Source organism: Callithrix jacchus, chromosome 12, assembly GCF_049354715.1.
Source record: "Callithrix jacchus isolate 240 chromosome 12, calJac240_pri, whole genome shotgun sequence".
Taxonomy (NCBI): Eukaryota; Metazoa; Chordata; class Mammalia; order Primates; family Cebidae; genus Callithrix; species Callithrix jacchus.
The window spans coordinates 23,185,051-23,208,156 of record NC_133513.1 but is presented as its reverse complement, the minus strand read 5'-3'; the positions used below and the strand labels follow the sequence as shown (position 1 = coordinate 23,208,156).

General features: G+C 43.8%; 1 protein-coding gene across 1 annotated transcript in view; it reads right to left on the bottom strand.

Moving 5' to 3' along the window:
- Positions 1–592: 592 nt before the first annotated feature.
- The window catches only part of OTOA (otoancorin), an 80,617-nt gene continuing 58,103 nt past the window's right edge, over positions 593–23,106 (bottom strand). Inside the window, exons 22-28 of the mRNA XM_035267185.3 lie at positions 19,937–20,124; positions 17,084–17,239; positions 10,154–10,296; positions 9,757–9,893; positions 9,142–9,239; positions 5,016–5,211; positions 593–846 (exon numbers count right to left, since the gene is read on the bottom strand). Coding sequence (XP_035123076.2) covers positions 776–846; positions 5,016–5,211; positions 9,142–9,239; positions 9,757–9,893; positions 10,154–10,296; positions 17,084–17,239; positions 19,937–20,124 — 989 coding nt within the window. The 3' untranslated portion in view covers positions 593–775. The remainder of the gene's footprint in view (positions 847–5,015; positions 5,212–9,141; positions 9,240–9,756; positions 9,894–10,153; positions 10,297–17,083; positions 17,240–19,936; positions 20,125–23,106) is intronic.

Sequence of the window (23,106 nt, the reverse complement as noted above, 5' to 3'; positions counted from 1 at the left end):
ACCTCTGCCTCCCAAAGTGCTGGGATTACAGGCATGAGCCATCCCACCCAACCCTATCTATAGTCAATAGTAATTTAATTGCACATTTAAAAATAACTAAAAGAGGCCGGGTGCAGTGGCTCATGCCTGCAATCCCAGCACTTTGGGAGGCCAAGGCAGGTGGATCACAAGGTCAAGAGATCGAGATCATCCTGGCCAAGATGGTGAAACCCCATCTCTACTAAAAAATACAAAAATTCGCCTGGCATGGTGGTGCATGCCTGTAGTCCCAGCTACTTGGGAGGCTGAGGCAGGAGAATAGCTTGAACCTAGGAGGCAGATGTTGCAGTGAGCTGAGATTGCACCACTGCACTCCAGCCTGGAGACAGAGCGAGACTCCATCTCAAAAAATAAAAAATAAAAATAACTAAAAGAGTATAACTGGATTGTTTGTAACACAAAGGATAAAGCCTTGAGGTGATGGATACCCCATTTTACATCGGATGTGATTATTACATATCACATGCCTGTATCAAAGCATCTCATGTACCCCATAAATATATATACCTACTATGTACCCACAAAAATTAAAATTTAAAAAAATTCAAAATAATTTGCGATATTATTTTTAATAATTATTTTTCCTTTTGGTGCCTTTTAACCATCAAGGCCCCGGTGTTTCCCCACCCTAGGTGAGGGTCTGGATCCGGGGAAGGGTCTCCCACCATCTGGAGCGTCCTGTCTCTACACGTTGGCCAGCTGCAGGAGGCAACACAGGACGATGCACTCAGGCCACTCACCACAGGATCTTGGCCATTAGAACCAGCAGGGGACAACCAAGCCAAAGACCCCACGACAGGGCAGCTCCTGAAAGCAAACACAAAGTGAGAGTGTACATGAAGTCGAAGCAGCAAGCGGAAGGCGGACATATCACATCCAACTCCCCAAGTCTCCCTGTGGGGCCACTTGATGCAAAACCTTCATTTTGTTCATCTCTGAAATGGGAACAATGACCCCCAAAGAGGAGGAGAGTCGGGGGAGTGAGAATCCAATGAGATTGTGTGAGTCAGCATGTACTAGATCTGCCTTGCTCATAAGAGTCACCCAAGGGAGCTTGTTAAAAATGCCAATGCCAGGATCCCCTGGAGATTCTGATTTAGCAAGTCTGCCAGGAGGCCTGGTCATTTGTATTTTAAGCATCTCTCCCAGGTGATTCTGATAATTAAGCAAATTTAGGAAACAAAAGATTAGGGTCTGGTCCATAGGAAGGGCTCCCCCATTGGCAGCCCTCACTTAGGTCTCTGGGGTGAGTGAAGAAGGGGCATCCAGGATCTTGCCCAGTTGGGGACATGCAGGGAATATCTTTTTTTTTTTTTTTTTTTTGAGATGGAGTCTCATTCTGTCACCAGGCTAGAGTGCAGTGGCGAGATCTCAGCTCACTGCAACCTCCACCTCCCCGGTTCAAGCCATTCTCCTGCCTCAGCCTCCTGAGTAGCTGGGACTACAGGCATGCACCACCACACCCAGCTAATTTTTGTATTTTTTTAGTAGAGATGGGGTTTCACCATGTTGGCCAGGATGGTCTTGATCTCTTGACCTCATGATCTGCCCTTCTCAGCCTCCCAAAGTGCTGGGATTACAGGTGTGAGCCACCGTGCCGAGCCTTAGGGAATATCTTTTTAAGGGGCCCTTGTCACTTTCTGACACTGCTGTTTCAAAAGAAAACCAGTCCCACCTTTCTGCAGGGCATTTGACAACATCCATAAAATAAATAAATAAATAATTTTTTTAAGACAGAGTCTCACTCTGTCACCCAGGCTGGAGTGCAGTGGCACGATCTTGCCTCACTGTAGCCTTTGCCTCAAGTGATTCTCCTACCTCAGCTTCCCTAGTAACTGGGACTAGGTCACATGCCACCACAGCCAGCTAATTTTTGCATGTTTGGTAGAGACGGAGTTTCACCATGTTGGCCAGGCCAGTCTCAAACTTCTGACCCCAAGTGATTTGCCTGCCTCGGCCTCCCAAAGTGCTGGGATTACAGGCATGAACCGCCATACCAAACCAACATTCATCAAAATTATAAATGCACAGACCCTGTGATCTAGCAATCTCACTTTGAAGAGTTTATCCTACAGACATACTTGCACAGATGCAAATTATATCAGGGCAGGGACTGCAGCATTGTTCATAACAGAAAAAAAATAGAAACAACTAAAATGTCCATCTACAGACATCTGGTTGAATACAGTTATGGCATAGCTATAAAACCAACAATTGCACAGCTCCTGAGCACAGCTCCAAAGCATATTGTTAGGTGAAACTTGCAAGGTGCAAAACAAGATGTAGAATAAGCTTTTGTGAAAAGTGCAGAGATCATCTATATTTGATTTGCTGTGTAGCATAGAATATCTCTGGACAAATACACAAAGAGCTGATAACACTGGTTGCCTCTGCAGAGGGAACTGGGTGCCTGGGGGACAGGGGACGGAGGAAAAGGTTTCATTACATGCCTTTCACACTTTATATATTTGGAACCTGTATATATATACCTGTGCATTAACTATTGCACACGTTATCTATTCGTGCAAAATGCTATAACATTTACAAATAATTTTAAAATGTATGCATATTGTATTTCAATGAAAAATGGGGGGTTTTTGTTTGTTTGTTTTGTTTTGTTTTGGTGAGATGCAGTTTCACTCTTTTGCCCAGGCTGGGTACAATGGTGCAAACTCAGCTTACTGCAACCTCTGCCCTCAGGATTCAAGTGATTCTCCTGCCTCTGCCTCCTGAGTAGCTGAGATTATAGGTGCCCACCACCACACCTGGCTAATTTTTGTATTTTTAGTAGAGATGGGATTTTACCTTGTTGGACAGGCTGGTCTCAAACTCCTGACCTCAGGTGATCAGCTTGCCTCAGCCTCCCAAAGTGCTGGGATTACAGGCATAAGCCAATGCCCCCAGCCTTAATGAAAAGTTTTTTAAAGTAATAATATAATACTTCAAGAGGCATGGTTTATATTTTCAAGGGCCACCTCTCACCACTTGTGACTGCGGAATGGGGAATACTCCAATTCACCATCCCTAGGTGAAGGCAGCAAAGGAAGACAGTCAAGTTAGGGAAAGACGGAGTGGAGGTTTCAGTCAAGTAACATGTCCTCTGTCTTCTCTGGGCACTTGCACACACCATTCCCTACTCCTGGGACACTATCAACCTGGCTAAGCTCATCTTCTTCTCACCTTGTGCCTCACCTGAGACATCACTGACTTTGGGAGTTTTCCTGACCCACGTGCTCCCTGTGTGTTCCCCATTTCAGCACCCAGCCCCCTGCCTCATGCTCACTAGAGTACATGTCTTCCCTCCCCGCCAGGCTGCCCTGAGAATTCAGTGAGGGCAGGGGACATCGCTGGCTTGTTAGAAGCTATCTCCCCAGAGCATGGTCCAAATGTGGTGTTAAGAACAGAAGGCATCACAAAGAAGTGAGAAAACGAAGGGAAAGGGTGAGAGCTGTAAGAAAGGCAGAGGGGCTGGGAGGCCGAGGCGGGCGGATCACGAGGTCAAGAGATCGAGACCATCCTGGCCAGCACGGTGAAACCCGATCTCCACTAAAAATACAAAAATTAGCCAGGTGTGATGGCACATCCCTGGAGTCCCAGCTACTCAGGAGGCTGAGGCAGGAGAAGGGCTTGAACCCGGGAGGTAGAGGTTGCAGCGGGCTGAGATCACACCACTGTACTCAAGTCTGAGTGACAGAGTGAGACTCCTTGAGAAAGAAAGAAAGAAAGAAAGAAAGAAAGAAAGAAAGAAAGAAAGAAAGAAGGAAAGAAAGAAAGAAAAAGAAAGAAGGAAAGAAAGGAAGGAAGGAAGGAAGGAAGGAAGGAAGGAAGGAAGGAAGGAAGGAAGGAAAAAGAAAAAAGAAAGAAAGGAAAGGAAAAGAAAAGAAAGAAAGGGAAGGAAGGAAGGAAGGAAAAGAGAGGGGAAAGAAAAAAGAGAGAAATATAAAATGTACTATATATGTGTTAAAGACATTCTAGACCCAGATTCACACTTCCTCCTTGAGGTTATTAGAAGTGCTAACGGAGAGTTGAAGAGGGAGGCACAGTTTCCTCCCTATGTGGCAATGTTGTTTAATGCAGTGCAAGACACCTTCCCAATGCTTCACGACTTCCACCTCCTGAAACACTGATGTGGAGAAGGAAACACAGACCACGCCCTGGGGATGCTTCCCTATCTTAGGTCAGCCTTCAGTCACCGTCACCCTCCCTGGTCTTGTCAGATTTGAAATATCTTCTTCCTTTGTAAGAGGGCCTTATCTATCTTGCTCACCTCTGTATTCCCAGTCCCTACTGCAGACTTGGAGCATAGTAGGTGCCCAGTAAACACGGGTCGAATTAATTAATATTGGACAGGCCAGGCTTGGTGGCTCACGCCTGTAATCCCAACACTTTGGCAGGCTTAGGTGGGAGGATTACCTGAGGTCGGGAGTTCAAGACCAGCCTAGCCAACATGGTGAAACCCCATCTCTACTAAAGATACAAAAATTAACAGGGTGTGGTGTCACATACCTGTAATCCTAGCTACCTGGAGGCTAAGGTGGGAAAATCGCTTGAGCCTAGGAGGTGCAGGTTGCAGTGAGCTGAGATCACAGCACTGCACTTCAGCCTGGGCGACAGAGTGAGACTCTGACTCAATAATAATAGTTTATTATTATTGGACGGTAAGGAGGGAGTTTGCAAAGGAGTCGTTGAAATGAATTTTGCTCTGAGATTTGATGTGATGGGTTCTGGGTAGGGGCCGGGGAACTGGAAGGTTTTTAATGCCCCGCACCCAAGGGCAGCCACAGTTAAGAATCATTAATTCTGAAGCTTGGTAGGGAAGCTTGATAGGACTTCGGGTTTTTCACTGAGGGCAGAATTCCCAGTGACTGTCAGAGACCCCGCCCTGAATCTTAAGAATCTTCCCGGCCCAGGCCCGGCAGGTCGCACAGGGAAGGAGAGTGGAGCTGGGTCACGGGGCAGAGAGCGGCTCTGCTCACCTGCGGGAGAACGCGAGGATGGGGTCCTGGTGGGACCGGCGCTCGCGGGCGCGTCCGGCCAGGAGTGAGTCTTCGCGCCATCTAGCGCCCACTGGAGGCTCTGCAACTGCAGTGGGCTGAGCCGCCGGCGCTGGGCATGGGTCACCGCCGCTGCGTTCTCCGGGCCCAGGGAGGCGATCTGCTCTGCGGACAGCTCCTGCGGGAGGCAAAGGGGCAGCACCCTCACACGGGGCCCCTCCCTGGATTTCCCACACCTAGGGCTTCCGCGCAGGATGCGCACGACTTCGCCATCCCCTTTCGTGTATCATGTGTGGTCCTCTTTAAGATGTTTCCTTAAAATTAGATCACTCTTGCACTACAAAATAAATGCATTTAAAAATAGAAAAATTTAAATGGAAATTTCCAAAAATGGAAAGCCGCTAGACTTGCCATAGGCAAGCATTAAATAGAAGCCACAAAATAAAAATAAAACAATATTGTTGACTCCTAGCTAGATTTGTCCACCAACAATATCTGAACGCCTGGCCTCTTAAAAAGAGAGAGAGAATACAAAATGTACTATATAGTTGTTAAGGACTTTCTAGTCCCAAACTGACACTTCCTTCTTGAGGTAATTAGAAGTACTAATGAAGAGTTGAAAAGGGAGGCACGATTTCCTCCCTATGTGGCAATGTTGTTTAATGCAATGCAAGACACCTTCCCAATGCTTCACGTCTTCCACCTCCTGAAACACTGATGTGGAGAAGGAAACACAGGGCCTAAAGACCAAACACCTGAATCTGAGCGCCAGCTATGCCACATGCTTGCTGTGTCACCTTGGACAAATTATACAGCCTCTCTGGGCTTTGGGGATAAATGTGGGACAGCATAGAGAACTCATCTCCTCTGCTGACTGATTCCAATCCTTTGATTTGTCTGCCTGAGCACCATGTGATGAGCCCTGTTAGTGCTCCATGGAGGGAAAGTGTGGTCATGTATTGGTGATGTTTGCCATGGACAACAGGAGTGGGAAATTCTTCAAGGACTGAAAAAAAGGTGTCTTCTGAAGTCACTTCTAGCTCAAAGGACTTGGTGACTCATTGGAACTGGAATACAATGGGATGGCAGGATGTCGCTCTTATAGAAGGGATTCTATATCATCCTGCTTATTCTCTAAAGGCCCTGTAGAATCTGGGAAAGGTGCTTAAGCTTCCTCATCCCTTCCTCTCCTCTCTTCCTCTCTTGTCCAGGTAGATACTTCCCTGGAATCATATCTCTCTGCATAGAGCCCTTCCCATCACCCCACTCCAGAACATAGCTCAGGCTCCTGGAAAAAGCTCTGCCCACCTCTCCAGCCTCACATCTGGCACTCTTCACTCCAGAAGAGTGGGTACCAATCTTTCTGTGCACCTCCTTCTGCCTGGAACACTGTTCCTTCTTCATCACCAGCTGTCCTCCAAATTCAGCATCTGGCCAGCCAACCACCATGGCTTACGCCTACAATCCCAGCACTTTAGGAGGCCGAGGCAGAATGATTAATGGAGCCCAAGAGTTCAAGATCAGCCTGGGCAACACAGTAAGACCCCCATCTCTACAAAAAGTTTTTCTTTAATTAGCCAGATGTGTGGTCCTAGTTACTTAGGCTGAGGTGACAGGATTGCTTGAGCCCAGGGGATCAAGGCTGCAGTGAGTCATTATTGTGCCACTGCACTCCCTGGGCAACAGAGTGAGACTTTGTCTCGAAAAAAAAAAAAATTCAGCATCGCCTCCTATCTTCTCACTACACACACACAAACACACACACACACACACACACACACACACAGGGGAAGGGCAGGTTCCATATACCATGAACACGGAGTCTATATTCTAAAAATTATCTCTTTTATCCATGTTGCTGACTTGCGACCCACAGGCCAGATTGAATCTCTAGGCCTACGGCACTGTGTTTTCAAAAATAAATTCAGATTGGCTGCCAACATTTAATTATCAGGCGATTCCATATGAAAACGAAGATTTCTGACTTCTCCAAAAAAGTAAAAAGGAAAATTCAGCAATACTGGGCCCACATGGGCACACTGCATGAATGTGCTAGGGATTAGAAGCAGCCTCCACATTTAGACAGGGCTCTCCAGTTTACTTCAGTCTCTACCCAGCTGACTGCACTTTACATTACCTTTCAAGCCCCTGAAGGCACTGTGTGATAACCCTTTCACCTGTGCATCCTTAGGTACACCTACCTTGGAGCCTGCCACTATGTAGGCTCACATTACTTCAGGTCAGTAGGGATTTCTGGAATAGATACTGTAGAAGGAAGCAGCGCAAGAGCACTACAAACAAGACCAAGAGAAAGTGCTTAGCAAAATGCCAACATCCAAGACCAAGCTGCTTGTCCCATGCAGAGTGCCTCAGAGAAGCAGGTATTTGCTCAATGGCCTGGAAGACTGCTATTTATTGCCCTCAAACAGCTATTAGCCCGCAATATGCTGGGAACTGTCTGTGGTGCTGAAGTGATTGAAGGTCGGCTCTTTCTTGAAATGAACCAGTGATGTGGCACCAGGGGAGTTTGTCGAGCCTGGTTTGTGTGTTTTATCCAGGAGTGGTGGACAAAATGTGTTCCCACATTACTCAGCAAGCGGGAACACCAGGGTCACTGCCTCATCAGAGCAGACTATTCCCACCAAACACTCCCCTAATCTTGTACACAGAAAGAAAACAAGGACCTGTCACTGGATACCCTGCTTCACTTACTTCAATTGATCCAGTTCCACCCTCTCAATTTTTTCCATAGCAGTTTTCACCTGTCCTCCTGTGATTTTCCTAATACTTTTCTTTAAATCAACTAATATATATATATAGAAAATATATATACATATATATATAGTGTGTGTGTGAGAGAGAGAGAGAGAGAGAAAGAGATGAAGTTTCACTCTTGTTTCCCAGGCTGGAGTGCAATGATGCAGTCTCAGCTCACTGCAACCTCTGCCTCCCGAATTCAAGTGATTCATCCGCCTCAGCCTCCCAAGTAGCTCGGATTACAGGCATCTGCCACCATGCCCAGCTAATTTTGTATTTTTAGTAGAGACAGGGATTCACCATGTTGGCAAGGCTGGTCTTGAACTCCTAACCTCAGGTGATTGGCCTGCCTCAGCATCCCAAACTGCTGGGATTATAGGCATGAGCCACCACACCTGGCCTAAATCAACTAAAATATTTTTATTTAATTGTATTTTAAAAGGAAATGTTACAATTGTCCACAACCCTTATCTGGAATTCTGAAGTCCAAAAAACAAATCTGAAAACTGAAAGTTTTCTCCCAAAGTTTAAGTCAAACTTATTTATCAGCAAAACTTGACCTGAAGTGATGTGAGGCTATTTATTTATAATCTCTATTTATTCAAATTAGTGTGGCTTGTCATAGATTTCTTCAAAGAAATATTAATGTGTTTGCTTATAAGGTGCTTCCCCAGACACTGTTAGGGGTAAAAAATGGCATACAGTAAATGTACAGGGTGATTTTTTTTTTTGAGATGGAGTTTCACTCTTGTTAACCAGGCTGGAGTGCAGTGGCACAATCTTGGCTCACCACAACCTCCGTCCCCTGCTATTCTCCTGCCTCAGCCTCCCAAGTAGCTGGGATTACAGGCATGTGCCACCATGCCCAGGTAATTTTGTATTTTTAGTAGAGATAGGATTCTCCATGTTGGTCAGGCTGGTCTCAAACTCCTGACCTCAGGTGATCCACCCTCCTTGGCCCCCCAAAGTGCTGGGATTACAGGCGTGAGCCACTGCACCTGGCCAGAGTGATCTTTTTAAAATCTGAGGAATTCTGAATTCTGAACTATATCTGTCCCCAAATGTTTTCATAAGGGTGTATGAACCTGTCGTACCACCATAAATAGAAAATCAGTACCACTTGCTAGAAGAAAAGAAGGTAACCATAAAAATAAATATAATTAAAACACATATTATAATTTTAAGAAAATAATGCTTTTTAAAAAAAAACACCTAAAATTATACAGATCTCCTCTGACCCCAACAGCAGAGTCTGGTCACAAGCCCCTGAATTCCGAGGTCCATGACCTCTTTCCCTGTGATTTGAAATGGGGTCAAGCTCCCATTTCTCCTTGAAGAACTGAGCACCTACTTTGAATATCTCATCAGGAAGGCATTTTATTGCTGATGGCTGGAAATATGGCATCAAATCCTTGTCAAGCATCCGGAGCTCTGTCTTAGTTAATCCAGCTGGGGAGAAAAAGGAATCATGGGGGTTTAGTTCAAGCCATCAGAACTCCACTTGTTTTATTAATGGGGCTGCATAATGCACAGATCTGAGTGTTCTAGCAAGCATCATTCCTTACAAAAGGGCCTGGAAATCACACTGGGGAATCAAGTTCCTTCATCAACTCAGAAAAAAAAATGTGGGTCACATTAGCCCTGATTGGCCTCCTACAGTGAAACGCATGCCCAGAAGAAGCTTCAACTTACACACTTCCAAACTGTGTATAAACCTACTTAGGGACCAATTAAATCACATTCTAAACCAGTGGTTTTCTACACGTTAGTGTACACAAGAATCTCCAAGAGAGCTTATTTTAAAAGCAGATTTGCAGATCCACTCTGAAACTTCAACTCATGAAATGTAGGTTCTACTGTAATGCCACAGATATTTGCTGCATGTGGCCAAGGATCACGTTTTATTTTCTGTCCTCACATTTAAGTTTGGTAATGGAAAGAAAGGCATGCTCAGGGTGAGTCTTACCTGCAATGGTCCCAAGCTCCTGCAAGACAGAGCTGGTCCACTCAGAGGGATCCCCAAACACAACCTCTGCCTTCCTCTTAAACTCAGCCAAGACATGAGTGCTGCAGAACAGTGTCCCAATTCTGGCCACCACCACCCTGTTAAAGAGGGAGGAATATAGTCTGAGCTTGGACTCTTCATCCAAGCACACACACACACACACAATGTTCAGAAGTTAGGTAGGCTCAGCAGGGAGAGCAGATCCAGCTTATCCCATTAGCCCAGTGGGATTTCAGCCCAGAGAGGTATACTGTCAGGAGGTGGAATATCTGGATGGATGGATGGATGGATGGATGGATGGATGGATGGATGGATGGATGGAGCCATTTGCCATTTTGCACATTTGTATTTTAATTACCTGAATTCTGAGATCTTTATAAGTGGAATTTCAGTGATGTTTATAGCACACAGGGTTGCACCAAGTCCTACTAAATGAAAGCTCTTCAGGTCCTGGATATGGTAGCCAGAATCATCCAGGAACCCTTGCAAAATGGATTCAGCCTAAAAACATGAAAAAGAATAAAAGATAAACTATCCAGGAATGATCAAGGTCCCCAGGCCTGAGGGGATAAATAAGCTTTGCTGTAGTCTCCTGACTGATCTCCCATCCCACTCCTCTGGAATCCCCACTCCAAACCATCCTGGCTTCTGCATCCAAGTTAGTGTCATTAAGATGCTACTTCAACTGAATATGTTGTCTGATCTATGGAGGTGTCTTCAGGCAAAGAATCTCTTTTATCCTTTGCCAGTATTAAAGGCACTTGTGTCCTGTGTCTATGTCTGCTGCTTATTTTCTTCAGTCACTCTTATGACCTGCAGACAGTTTGGACATACAAGTTCTTCTGCATCAGGAGTCATACTTTTCCAGCATCTTTTTCTACAATGTTTCTTTCTTTTTTTTTTTTTTAATCTGGAGTCTTGCTCTGTCACCCAGGCTGGAGTGCAGTGGTGCAGTCTCAGCTCACTGCAACCTCCACATCCCCAGGTTCAAGCAACGCATGTTTCAGCCACCCAAGTATCTGGGATTACAGATGCATGTCACCACACCTGGCTTTTTGTACTTTTTTGTAGAGACAGGGTTTCACAATGTTGGCAAGGCTGGTCTCGAATTCCTGACCTCAAGTGATCTGCCCACCTTGGCCTCCCAAAGCTGGGATTACAGGCATGAGCTACCATGCCCAGCCTTTCCACAACCTCTCCACAAAACCTTATAATTTAATGTACCTTTGCCTTTGCTCAAACCAGTCCTTTCATATAAAATGCCCCTCTGCACTTCCAAGTGTTAGAATCCAGCCATCTTTTTTTTTTTTTTTTTTTGATCCAACTCAAATGTCACCTTTTTCAAAACATTTCAGCCAGAATGAATTTTTCTTCCTCTATGGTCCTACAAAAATATGTTTGCCCCTTCAATTCCAACATTTACTCTTCAATTCCATAGAGTAGCACGAAAAAATGCTTCGGTGTTGGAACATTTTAAACTAAGCCTTGATTTAAGGTGGCTGATGCATAGGTCTCCATAATTCTAGCACAGTGGCTATTCATCACTTATAACGTCCTCTGGAGAACGACCCCTCTTATATTCCTACTTTGTGTGGTTCAGTCAAAGCTAACTGCACACTGAGTTCCAGAAGTAATAGAACTCAGTTCATATCTTAGCCTAGCTGAAGTCACTGGTTCTGGATTGGACAAGTGATTCAACCAGAGCCAACCAGAACTTGGAGTGGAACATTAGGAGCAAATCTTTCTTTACTCTGGACTTAAACTTAGAATGATATACACAAGAATCTGCTGGAACCCACCATGTGGAGGAGAAGAGGCTGCCTCTCAATGAAGCCAACACAAAGAAAAGCAAAATTCAAAAGCATGATGAGAGACAGAGTCCCACCAAGAGTTTTGAAGATCCTGGATCCAGTTGTACTTGAACTCTACCCCTGAACTTTCCAGTTATGGGAGTCCATAAATTCCTTTTTTTTCTTTTTTTTTTGAGACAAGGTCTCACTCTGTTGCCCAGGCTGGAGTGCAGTGGCATGATCTCTGCTCACTGCAACCTCCCTCTCCCAGATTCAAGTGATTCTTGTGCCTCAGCCTCCCAAGTAGCAGGATTACAGGCAACCATGATCACACCAGGTTTAAAAATAAAATTTTTTTTTATTTTTAGCAGATACATAGTTTTGCCATGTTGGCCAAGCTGATCTCAAACTCCTGACCTCAAGTGATCTGCCCATCTTGGACTCCCAAAGTGCTGGGATTGCAGGTGTGAGCCACTGTATACCATGCCCGGCCCCTTTTCTTAATCAAGCCAGTTTGTGTTGGGTTTTCTGCCACTTGTAACTAAACATGTGCTGATTCATTTAATCTACCTATGTAGGATATGAGGAAGTATCCCAGTCAATCCTACAAAGATCAACTGTAAAATAAAGTCTGGGCTGGGCGCAGTAGCTCACACTTGTAATCCCAGCACTATGGGAGGCTGAGGCAGGAAGATCACTTGAGGTCAGGAGTTTGAGACCAGCCTGGCCAACATGGTGAAACCTTGTCTCGACAAAAAAACAATACAAAAATTAGCTGGGTGTGGTGGCACATACCTGTGGTCCCAGCTACTTGCGAAGCTGAGGTGGGAAGATTGCTTAAGCCTGGGCGGTGGAAGTTGCAGTGAACCAAGGTCGCGCCATTGCACTCCAGCTTGGGTGACAGGGTGAAACTATCTCGCAAAATAAATAAAGTCTGATTCCTTCAGTGCTCATCGGAGCAGGTAAAAGAGATTATAAGAGCTCACAAGGCAAAGATGAGGAGACATCCATGGACAAACATCTAATTGGAAGTGAAAATCATAGGCTATAGTCAATATCCTCCCCCCTTTTTTTGGGAGACAGAGTTTCACTGTGTTGCCCAGGCTGGAGTGCAGTAGCATGATCTTGGCTTACTGTAACCTCCAACTCCCGGGGTTCAAGCAATTCTCATGCCTCTGCCTCCTGAGTAGCTGGGATTACAGGCACCCGCCACCATCCAACTAATTTTTTATGTTTTTAGTAGAAACAGGGTTTTGCCATTTTGGCCAGGCTGGTCTCAAACTCCTGGTCTCGAGTGGTCCGCCCACCTTGGTCTCCCAAAGTGTTGGGATCACAGGTGTGAGCCACCATGCCTGGCCCCCATTTCCCTTTAATGTTAGTCAGCCCCATCACACAATATAGATCATTACAGTGTTGAGAGAAAGGGTTGAGGAAGACTGAAACGTTGCAATGAAATTCCGTTTTCATGGGCTGGTGCTTCCCACCCCTCAGGTCTGTTTAAATGCTACCTACTCAGAGAAAGCTGCCCTCTGGACTCTTCCATCTCAAACAGCCTCTCTTCCCACTATTCCCATGAGTAGCTTGTCCATCTTCCCTATCACTTGTCATGATTTTTCAAATTTTTCACTTTGATAACTCACTTTTTGTCTGTATCACCAAGTAGACTCCCCAAAGAAAAGGACCACATCCAGGTAGTTCACCACTGAGTCCCCAGCACCTAGCATAATGCCTGTCACACAGTAGGATTTCAATAAGTACTTCTTAAGTAAATGAATGAATGAATGAAATAACATCCGAGTGAGTCACCTACAGAAGTCACAGGCAATATATACTCCTCGACATGCTTCATTTTGCTGCCTTCATGTGATAGACTGGCTTCAGGAAGATTTCTCATGTTTCTGAAAATCAGACTGGTCCATGTCCTCATCAAATTGTCCTCTGTGATTACAAAGCTCACAGCTACAATGGGGGTGGGGGATTCAGTAACACCATGCTTAGACTTAAATGTCTTTGACTTAATGGGAATGGACATCCAAACTGGTAATAGCTAACATTTATTGAGTGCCTACTGTGTGCTGGCACTACTTTGGCCAGTTTACACACACCATCTCATCTAATCCTCCTAAGTAACCCTATGAGGTAAGTGTTAACAGTATCCCTAATTTGCAGATGAGCAAATTGAGGCACAGAGAGGTTAAGTAACTAGGCCAAGGTCACACAGCTAGAAAATAAAGGTTCTAGGATCAAAATCCAGGCAGTCTGATTCCAGGACCTATATTCTCAGCCAGTGAAGGTGTTTAGCTATGGAGAAAAGATGGAGATTCAAGTTAGCTTTCAAATTTTTCTTATTAAGTCTTCACAATCAGGTTTCACTAGTTGGCTCAGAGCAATTTGGGCTCCTCAACTATCAGGCATGCTCACTTTAAAATGCAAGTGCAAAAATACAATTTAAATAAAATTACTTTGAAGATACGGTATTAAACTGTCCTTGCCACTAAAACCCAGAAAATGCAAGCTCAGCCTGCAAGGTGATAAGTTGAAATGTATTCCCTTGAATGACTAGACCAGCGTATATGTAATGATTCCAAGACAATTAATACCAACACTTTTAGGCAATATTAACTGCTGAAAAATGAGGAGCTGTAAGATTTCAATCTTTCTCTTCATCCCTCTGGCTTCTATAATAGTTTTTTCCTTATATTGGTTTTTGAGCTGAACTATCTGTTAATGTAGTTCCGTCAGGTCTGACTATTAATCTAGAAACATGCATTTAAGGTTTGATTGGGAGCTAAAGTTGAAGAACTGACTGCAAATGATACATGCAAATGTTAGGTTTTCATATCCTCTTCAAACATATTGATAAATCTCACTGCCATCCATGAGAATTAAAATCGGTGTGAAGGGAAAGAGATACCCTAGTTTCTAAGTTGGATGCATTTTTCTGTTTCTCCCAGACTGCAAATAGAATGATTTTAATAGCACAATGTGATGTGGCACTTCTCAAACTAGTCAAAACCAGTTTTAGAGTCAAAGAACCATGGGATTTTAGAATATCAGACAGAAAGGAACCTCAGATTATTGGGGCTAACCCTCTCATCTTGCAAATGAGGAGACTAATCCAGAGAAAGGGTCTGTGATGATGATGATGATGATGATGAAGATGACAATGCATTGATGTCAATATTGACTATGAAAACAGCTCATTTTTATTGACTACTACATACCACACATTGTTCAAAATGTTTTCAAGTATTAACTCATTTAATCTTCATGACCAGAATCTGCATGTTGCCCAGCTCCAGGGGGCACCATTCACACTGTATTCTGTTTGAATGGTGCCACTCAGAATTATGAGACATGGTAACTGTGATAACAAAAAGCTCCTAAGTGTAGGGGTACATTCATTGGTTTTGGCTGCTCAGCAGCCACACTTTTTGTTTGGAGAATTGCCCTCTATTAGCTTCGTATTGCTCTACTCTACCAAATTACCACAAACATAGTGGCTTTAAAAATACAAATTTATTCTCTTATAGTTTTGGAGACTGTACATCCTAAAATGGGCTGGAAGGATGGGTTCCTTCTAGGTATTCTAAAAAGAATTCATTTTCTTGCTTCTTCTAGCTTCAAGAGGCCACCTGCCTTCCCTTGGCTCATAGCCCCAACCACCATCTTCAAAATCAGCGAAAGAGCACTTTCAATTCTCTTTCTACATCCCTCTGCTTCCATTATTACATCACCTTCTTTATTTACGAACCACCCTGCTCCCTCTTATAAGGACCCTTGTGATTATATCAGGCCCACCCAAATGATCCAGGATAACCTCCCCATCTTAAAATCCTTAATCACATCATCAAAGTCCCTTTTGCTGCATGAGTTAACATATTCACAGCTTCCAGGGGTTCAGACATGAACACCTTTGGGGGACCTTAATTAGCCTACCACATAACCTTTCCCACTCAGCTCATGTAATCATGACATGGTGATGAGATGGACTCTATTCCCTGATGCAGACCTGGCCAAACAACATATCCAACCACTGACCAGAGTGGTTGCTAAGGGGTGGGCAACTACATGGGTGAAGTCAATGCTGGGACTTTTTCAAAAACTAATAAAGAAGAGGCACTATGAACTTGTTAAGTATGTTGTATATAAGTCTAGTGCTGAAAATGAGCACTGAGAAAACTGCCTAAGAATGAAGATAACATGGAAGAGCTAAGATTTCCCTTTCCAGCAGTACAGTGGATTAGACACCCTAAACTTCTCTTCCAATCAAAACAATTAAAATTCTAGAGAGAACTTCTTCTTTATCCCATGAAGGATTAGTTAGCATAGGAATTGTCCTCCCATCATAAACAACTAGAAAATTGAACAGGGCCAGGTGTGGTGGCAGCACTTTGGGAGGCCGAGGTGGGTGGATCACGAGGTCAAGAGATCGAGACCATCCTGGTCAACATGCTGAAACCCCGTCTCTACTAAAAATACAAAAAATTAGCTTGGCATGGTGGCGCGTGCCTGTAGTCCCAGCTACTCAGGAAGCTGAGGGAGGAGAATTGCCTGAACCCAGGAGGCAGAAGTTGCAGTGAGCTGAGATCGCACCATTGCACTCCAGCCTGGGTAACGAGCGAAACTCCGCCTCAAAAAAAAAAAGAAAGAAAATTGAACAAAATATATCCAACAACTGCATCTGGATATTGAACAACACAGGATCATCATCCCTGAAGAAGAAAAACAAACAAGATGAACTCTAAAATTATCCTCACTTACTGCCAAAAAGCAGTTTCCAGGACATGGATCAACAAGAGGAACCCAACAAGCCCAGTGGTCCAGGTGAGTTGAAGATACAGAAGACCAGGGCACTTATCACTTGTGAGGCAAAGTATTGGAGATGAGGATACTGCAGAGAGTTCCAGAAATCTGCAGAGATGTTAAGTACTGATTGCTAATTTGCATATGCGAAGAGTGAGACTCCACATGGGTGGGAAAAGAGTCGTCGGTAATCAGAAAGGATTACGCTGAGCAACTTCCAGAGCTCAGGTGGAGCTGGAAATAGTTCACATTCTCACCAGCCAGAGTAGAGAGGTCTTGAAATACATGGAGCATTAGGTAACATCCTCAAAGGAATCATGTCACGGTAATGAGGATAAATTAACCATAGAATAAAGGTCACTGTAGACTTGCCCTAATAAAGCTCAAAAGGAAGCATCAAAAGGAACAAGCTGATTTGAAAGTAATTTAAGTGTATGACAGAACAAAGCCCAATTCTCTAAGGAAATACAGCTAAATCAAGTATTCAACAATGTAAAATTCACAATGTTCATCACCCAATCAAAATTGCTATGCTTGCAAACGAAAAAAGAAAATATGACCCATAACTAAGAGAAAAATCAGTCAAGAGAAACAGACTCAGAAATGACAGTGATGATGAAATTAACAGTAAGAATATGAAGGCAGCTCTTACAAATATAGAATAGTTAAAAGACTCATAAACATCCACCCACCTGTCCTGGGGTCCATTCTGTTTGCTGGCTTAGGGAAGCCACAGTGTCTATGGAGCTGAGGTCCAGCTGCTTCAGCTCACTCTCATTAAGAGCCAGAGCAATGCGCCCCAGGGAAACAATATGGTGTTCTCTCCAATAAGAAGGTATGTCCCAAACCTATAGGTGAAAAAGAAAGCAGATTAGATTGAACACACTGGTGATGGTATTTAGTATGATTTGAATGTTTGTGTCCCCCTAAAATTCATATGTTGAATCCTAACCTCCAATATGATAGTATTAGAAGGTTGGGCCTTGGGAGATGATTAGGTCATAAGGATGGAGCCCTATGAGTGGGATTAGTGCCCTTGTAAAAGAAACCCCAGAGAGCTAGCTACATGCTAGCCCCTTTGCAACATGTGAGGACACAGAGTAAGAAAGCACGATCTATGAAAAGCAAACCCTTACCAGACATTGGATCTGCCAGTGCTTCAATTTTTGACTTTTCACCCCCCAGAACTGTGAGAAATAAATTTCTGTTTATAAGTTACCAGTCTATACTATTTTGTTCTAGCAGCCTGAATGGACAAAAACAGTATCTGAAACAGACATAGGGAGGCCAAGTGCAGTGGCTCGAGCCTGTAATCTCAGCACTTTGGGAGATCAAGACACACAGATCACATGAGACCAGGAATTAAAGACCAGCCTGGCCAACAATGGCAAAACCCTGCCTCTACTAAAAATACAAAAAAAAAATTAGCTGTGCGTGGTAGTGCACACCTGTAATCCCAGCCACTTGGGTGGCTGAGGCATGAGACTCACTTGCGGAAGTTGTGGTTAGCCAAGATGGCGCCACTGCACTCCAGCCTCAGTGGCAGAGTGAGACACTGTCTCAAAAAAATAAAAATAAAACAAACATAGGGAAACCTATTGTGCAGCATGGTGACAATAGTTGATAGTGTATTGAGTACTTGAAAATTGTGAAGAAAGTAGATGTTAAATATTCTCACAACAAAAATTGACAACTGGCAAGTATGAAAGGTGACTGACATGTTAATTAGCTTGGTTTAACCATTCCCCAATGTATCAAAACATTACATTGTGTGTATATATATATATATATATATATATATATATATATACACCATAAATATATATAATTTGTATTTGTCAAGTATCCCTTAATAAAAAATAAATAAAACTTTAAAAGACAGGGTATATCTTAATATAAAGCTTTCTTTTAAATTAATAATAAAAAGATGACTGTATTTGTTTTTTTAAAGAGACAGACAAAAGACATCAACAAGGAATTTGCAAAAGAAAAATTAAATATAAAAATTTTTACGTTGTTTACTGAAAATTTTATTAACTTTTCATAATTAAAAGTCATAAAGAAATATACATTTAAAACACTCAGAGTCCATGTAAGCTTCAAGTATATATACCAAAATATCATCAGTGCTTATCTGTTGATCGGTGCTTATCAAAATATCAACAGTGGGTTAAAAATTATGACTGATTTTCTTCTTTATTATTTTCTGACTTTTCTATGAGAAACTTGAACTACTCATATAATATATAAATACAGTTATATTTATAATTTTAAGAAATTGAATTGTTTAACCCTTGAGGGTAACTACATATTCCATAACCACATAAAAAGCTAAAACAGGGCTGGGCACAGTGGTTCATGCCTGGAATCCCAGCATTTCAGGAGGTCAAGATCACTTGAGGCTAGGGGTTGGAGACAAGCGTGGCCAACATGATGAAACCCCATCTCTACTAAAATACAAAACAGCTTAAACAGGTCACGAAGAGACTTTTTTCTTTCTCTTCTTTTTTTTGAGATAAAGTCTCGCTCTGTCACCAGGCTGGAATGCAATAGCGCAATCTCAGCTCACTGCAACCTCACCTCCCAGGTTCAAGCAATTCTCCTGCCTCAGTCTCCTGAGTAGCTGGGACTACTGGCACATGCCATCATGCCCAGCTAATTTTTATATTTTTAGTAGAGATGGGGTTTCACCATGTTGGCCAAGATTATCTCAATCTCTTGACCTTGTGATCTGCCCATCCCAGCCTCCCAAAGTGTTGGGATTATAGGCATGAGCCAACACATCCAGCCTATTTTCATTTATTTTTGAGACAAAGTCTCACTCTGACCCCCAGGCTGGAGTGCACTGGTGCAATCTCAGCTCACTGCAACCTCGACCTCCCAGGTTCGAGCAATTCTCTTGCCTCGGCCTCCTGAGTAGCTGGGATTACAGGGGCACGCCATCACACCTGGATAATTTTTGTATTTTTAGTAGAGATGGGTTTTCAACATGTCGACCAGGCTGGTCTTGAACTCCTGACCTCATGTGATTTGCCCACCCCAGCCTCCTGAAGTGCCAGGATTATAGGCGTGAGCCACCACACCCAGCTAACAAAGGGACCTTTCTAAAGATGGAAAACTACTTCCAGTCCTCTTTTTACTCCTTCATTATATTTTCAGACAAATTTGCAACAGATTCTGAGAAAACCTGCTGCAAGCAGCAGCGGGGGCTCTCTAGGTGGAGGGAAAAACAGCTTAATTCCTGCAAACTGCCTTGGTCAGAGGCATTGGGACATCCACAGAACTTGATTCACTGAACATCTGCTAGATGCCAAGACACATCTCATCCCGTTCTCTACCACAGCCCTAAGAGGGAGGAACTGAAAATTTCCTCCTCCTTTCTCAGATAAGGAGATCACAATATCACTGAGCTGAGACAGTAAAATTTCAAGATGATGTATGTGAAAACTCCCTGAGTGGGGCTCTATGCACAGAAATGCTGAATTGGTTTTTGGTGTTTTCTTTTTTTCCTCTGTTTAACGTTTCCTCCCTGAGGTGGGCTTCACCTGTATTGCTTTCTCCTTCAGGGTCATCAGCTGAGGCTGGCTGAAACCCTGGACAGCTCCCAGCAGCTCCACGGTCCTGATGAATGTGTCTTCCTCCATGCACCGCAGGCCCTCCAGGGCCCAGCAAGCATTGGCTTCGGCCAACTTGAAGATGTCATCAGAAGAGGGGGCCGCGACTCCATGGCAACCTGAAGAAAGGGGAGATGCAGGGAAGAAAGAGAATTTCGGGAAATGTTAGTCTGTGTCTTTATTGAAATGAGTAACATTCTTCGCCAGTCGGATTTATGCACTGAAGGGACTCCAGAGCAGTTGAGAGCAGGAGCCCAAGGACCAGTTTGAATCACACTTTTGCCATTTCTTGTTAATTACTGGGTAAGAAAGTCGAGGAAATGCCAGCTTTTTGCATAGCCAAATGCACAAACTAGGAGCGATGCAACATTACAATTAAACTACAAATTCCTTGAGGGCAGAAACAGTGGGTGGTGAACGGTCCTGACTTTCTATTCAAATCCAAGGCTATTTAACCTCTCTGTATTTCCGTTTTCTTGCCCAAAATGGAAGTAAAATCATTTCATAGGATGGTTGTGAAGACTTTGTTATACATAAAGCACTTAGAACAGTGCTCACATACAGTAAGCACTCAATACACAATTTCTGTTGCCTACCTCACCCCTTATGCCTTTTAGTTTGCAAGCCAGCATAAAGGTTCCAAAATTATAAAGGAGCTTTCCTATAAAAATGGGAAGATGGGCTGCATGGTGGCTCACATCTTTAATCCCAGCACTTTGGGAGGCCAAGGCAGAAGGATCACTTGAGCCTAGGAGTTCAAGATCAGCGTGGGCCACAGGGCAAGACCTCATCCCTTAAAAAATATATAAAATATTAGCTGGGCATGGTGGCACATGCCTCTAGTCCCAGCTTCCCAGGAGGATGAAGTGGGAGGATCACCTGAGCCTTGGTGACACTACTCTCCAGCCTGGGTGACAGTGAGACCCTGTCTCAAAGTAAAATAAAATAAAAACTGGGAAGATGAGTTGCTATCCATGAAAATCACAGTGGAGATTGTGGCTTTCCCATCCCAAGAGAGAAGAGAAGTGAGCCCGTTGCACTTCCCTTGGCAACGGGAAAAACTCATCCATTCTGGTGTTTGAATAAGATGAATTTTGCCTTCTCAAACAAGTTACCAACCAACATGCTAATGAGATATTGTCTTTGCTGGCTCTGATATGCCCAACCTGGGTGAAAACTCCAGGATCTTTAAGAGCAACCCTGGATTTCTCATCCTAGCAGCAGACCACCACTGGTCCTGACAGATGCACCAACCCCACCTGTGGCCAGGGCATTTCCCAAGCCCCATGGCCTTTCTCTTCTCATTGTACCTTCAATGTAAGTTCACTGGATTCCAATCAAGAGGCAAAAGTGGACCAGATCAAAGATGCCAGTTGTGGTCCTTAAACATCTTTATCATAAGCCACTTGGAGGGGACTAATCCCTCCCTAGGCCAAACCCCACCCCACTCTCTCCAGTGGAAACAATATCAGTGGCAGCAGAGAATTAGAGAGGGCAGAATAGTTGACTAGTACATCGGGGCTTGGTCTTATCACTGTGTCTATCCAGGGCTTAGAATAGAACCTGGCACATAGTAGGTGTTCATCAAATATCTGTGGAGTGAGTGAACACACACACACACACACATTAATATAAAACCAAGCAGTAATCCTAATTCATTAATCACTAAAGCATAGCAGCAGTTAATACCCAGAACCAACTAAAGAACACTTGACCATGCACTGATACCAGAGCTTTCTTCCCCTGAGTGTGGAAAGCCTTACTTTTGTGTACCACATGCACACAGTAAGAGTTCTGCAATATGACATGCACTGCTAGACCCTAGGGGCAGTGGGAGCCAGTGGTGGTCACCATCAGCTTTGGGTACAAATACAAGAACTGCCATTTACTAACTCTGTGACTTTGGACAAGTCCCTTAGTCTCTCTAAGCCCCAGTTTCTTTCATTTTAAAAATAGGAGAACACCTGGGCCTGGAAACCTGCAGCTCTAAATGGGAACAGGCATTCCTGTTTTCATGCTCAAATGTTGCCTATTGTCCTGCTATGTCCCACCATCCTTATACCCATATAAACCCCAAACCCCAGGCTCCATGAGCATACAAGCAGATGAGCAGATGAATACAGGAGCAGCATGGCAGAGAAGGAGAGAAGAGAAGGAGCATCTGAACACTGAGAAGAATTTGGCTGGGGACAGTTGGAGAGGAGATCAGTCGCAGGACACCTAAACTCCAGGGAAAATCATCTTCCCACTCCATCTCCTTTCCAGCTCCCCATCCACCCTGCTGAGAGCCACCTCCAAAACCCAATAAAATCCCCAGGTTCACCAAGAAAAAAAATGGGAGAACAGGACAGTGCATGGAGGGATGATGACCCAAAGTAGACATAAATCCAACTGTGACACTTCTTTGCTTGAAGTCACATGACATCTCCACCCAGAATAAAAGCCAAAGTCATTAGGATTTCCTTATCAGTACCTACATGGCTGGCCTTGTCTCTCACTCCCCTCCAAACACACTGGCCCCTACCTCCCACTCATAGGAGTGATCCTGTTGCACTCTCTGCCTGGAAGACTCTAACTGAAAATATTCACATAGCCCACTCTCCCTTGGGTCTTCATTCTGATGTCACCTTCTCAATGAGATGTTCCTTCGCAGTTCCCTTTTCACATGACAGTCCCCCTCTCAACACTCCTTGCCCCTTCCCTTGCTTTATTTCCCTTCTTGGCACTTTAAAACATACAATATACCATATATTTTACTTATTATGTATGCAATTTGTTGTCTTGCTACCCTCCATTTGAAAGTAAGCTCTTTGTTCACATAGTTGGTGCTTAATGAATATTTGTTGGGTGGATGAAAGCAAACACTGACTGTCAACTACTATCATTGGGTTTTCTCATGCCTGGTCCCAATCTGTATTTAATAGGTGTATGGTAATGATAATAAAATATCTAACACTTGGACAGGCATGGTGGCTCACATCTATAATCCCAGCACTTTGGGAGACCAAGGCAGGAGGATCACTTGAGGCTCAGAGTTCGAGATCAGTCTGGGTAACATAGCAAGACCCTATCTCTACAAAAAAATATAAAAAATTATCCAG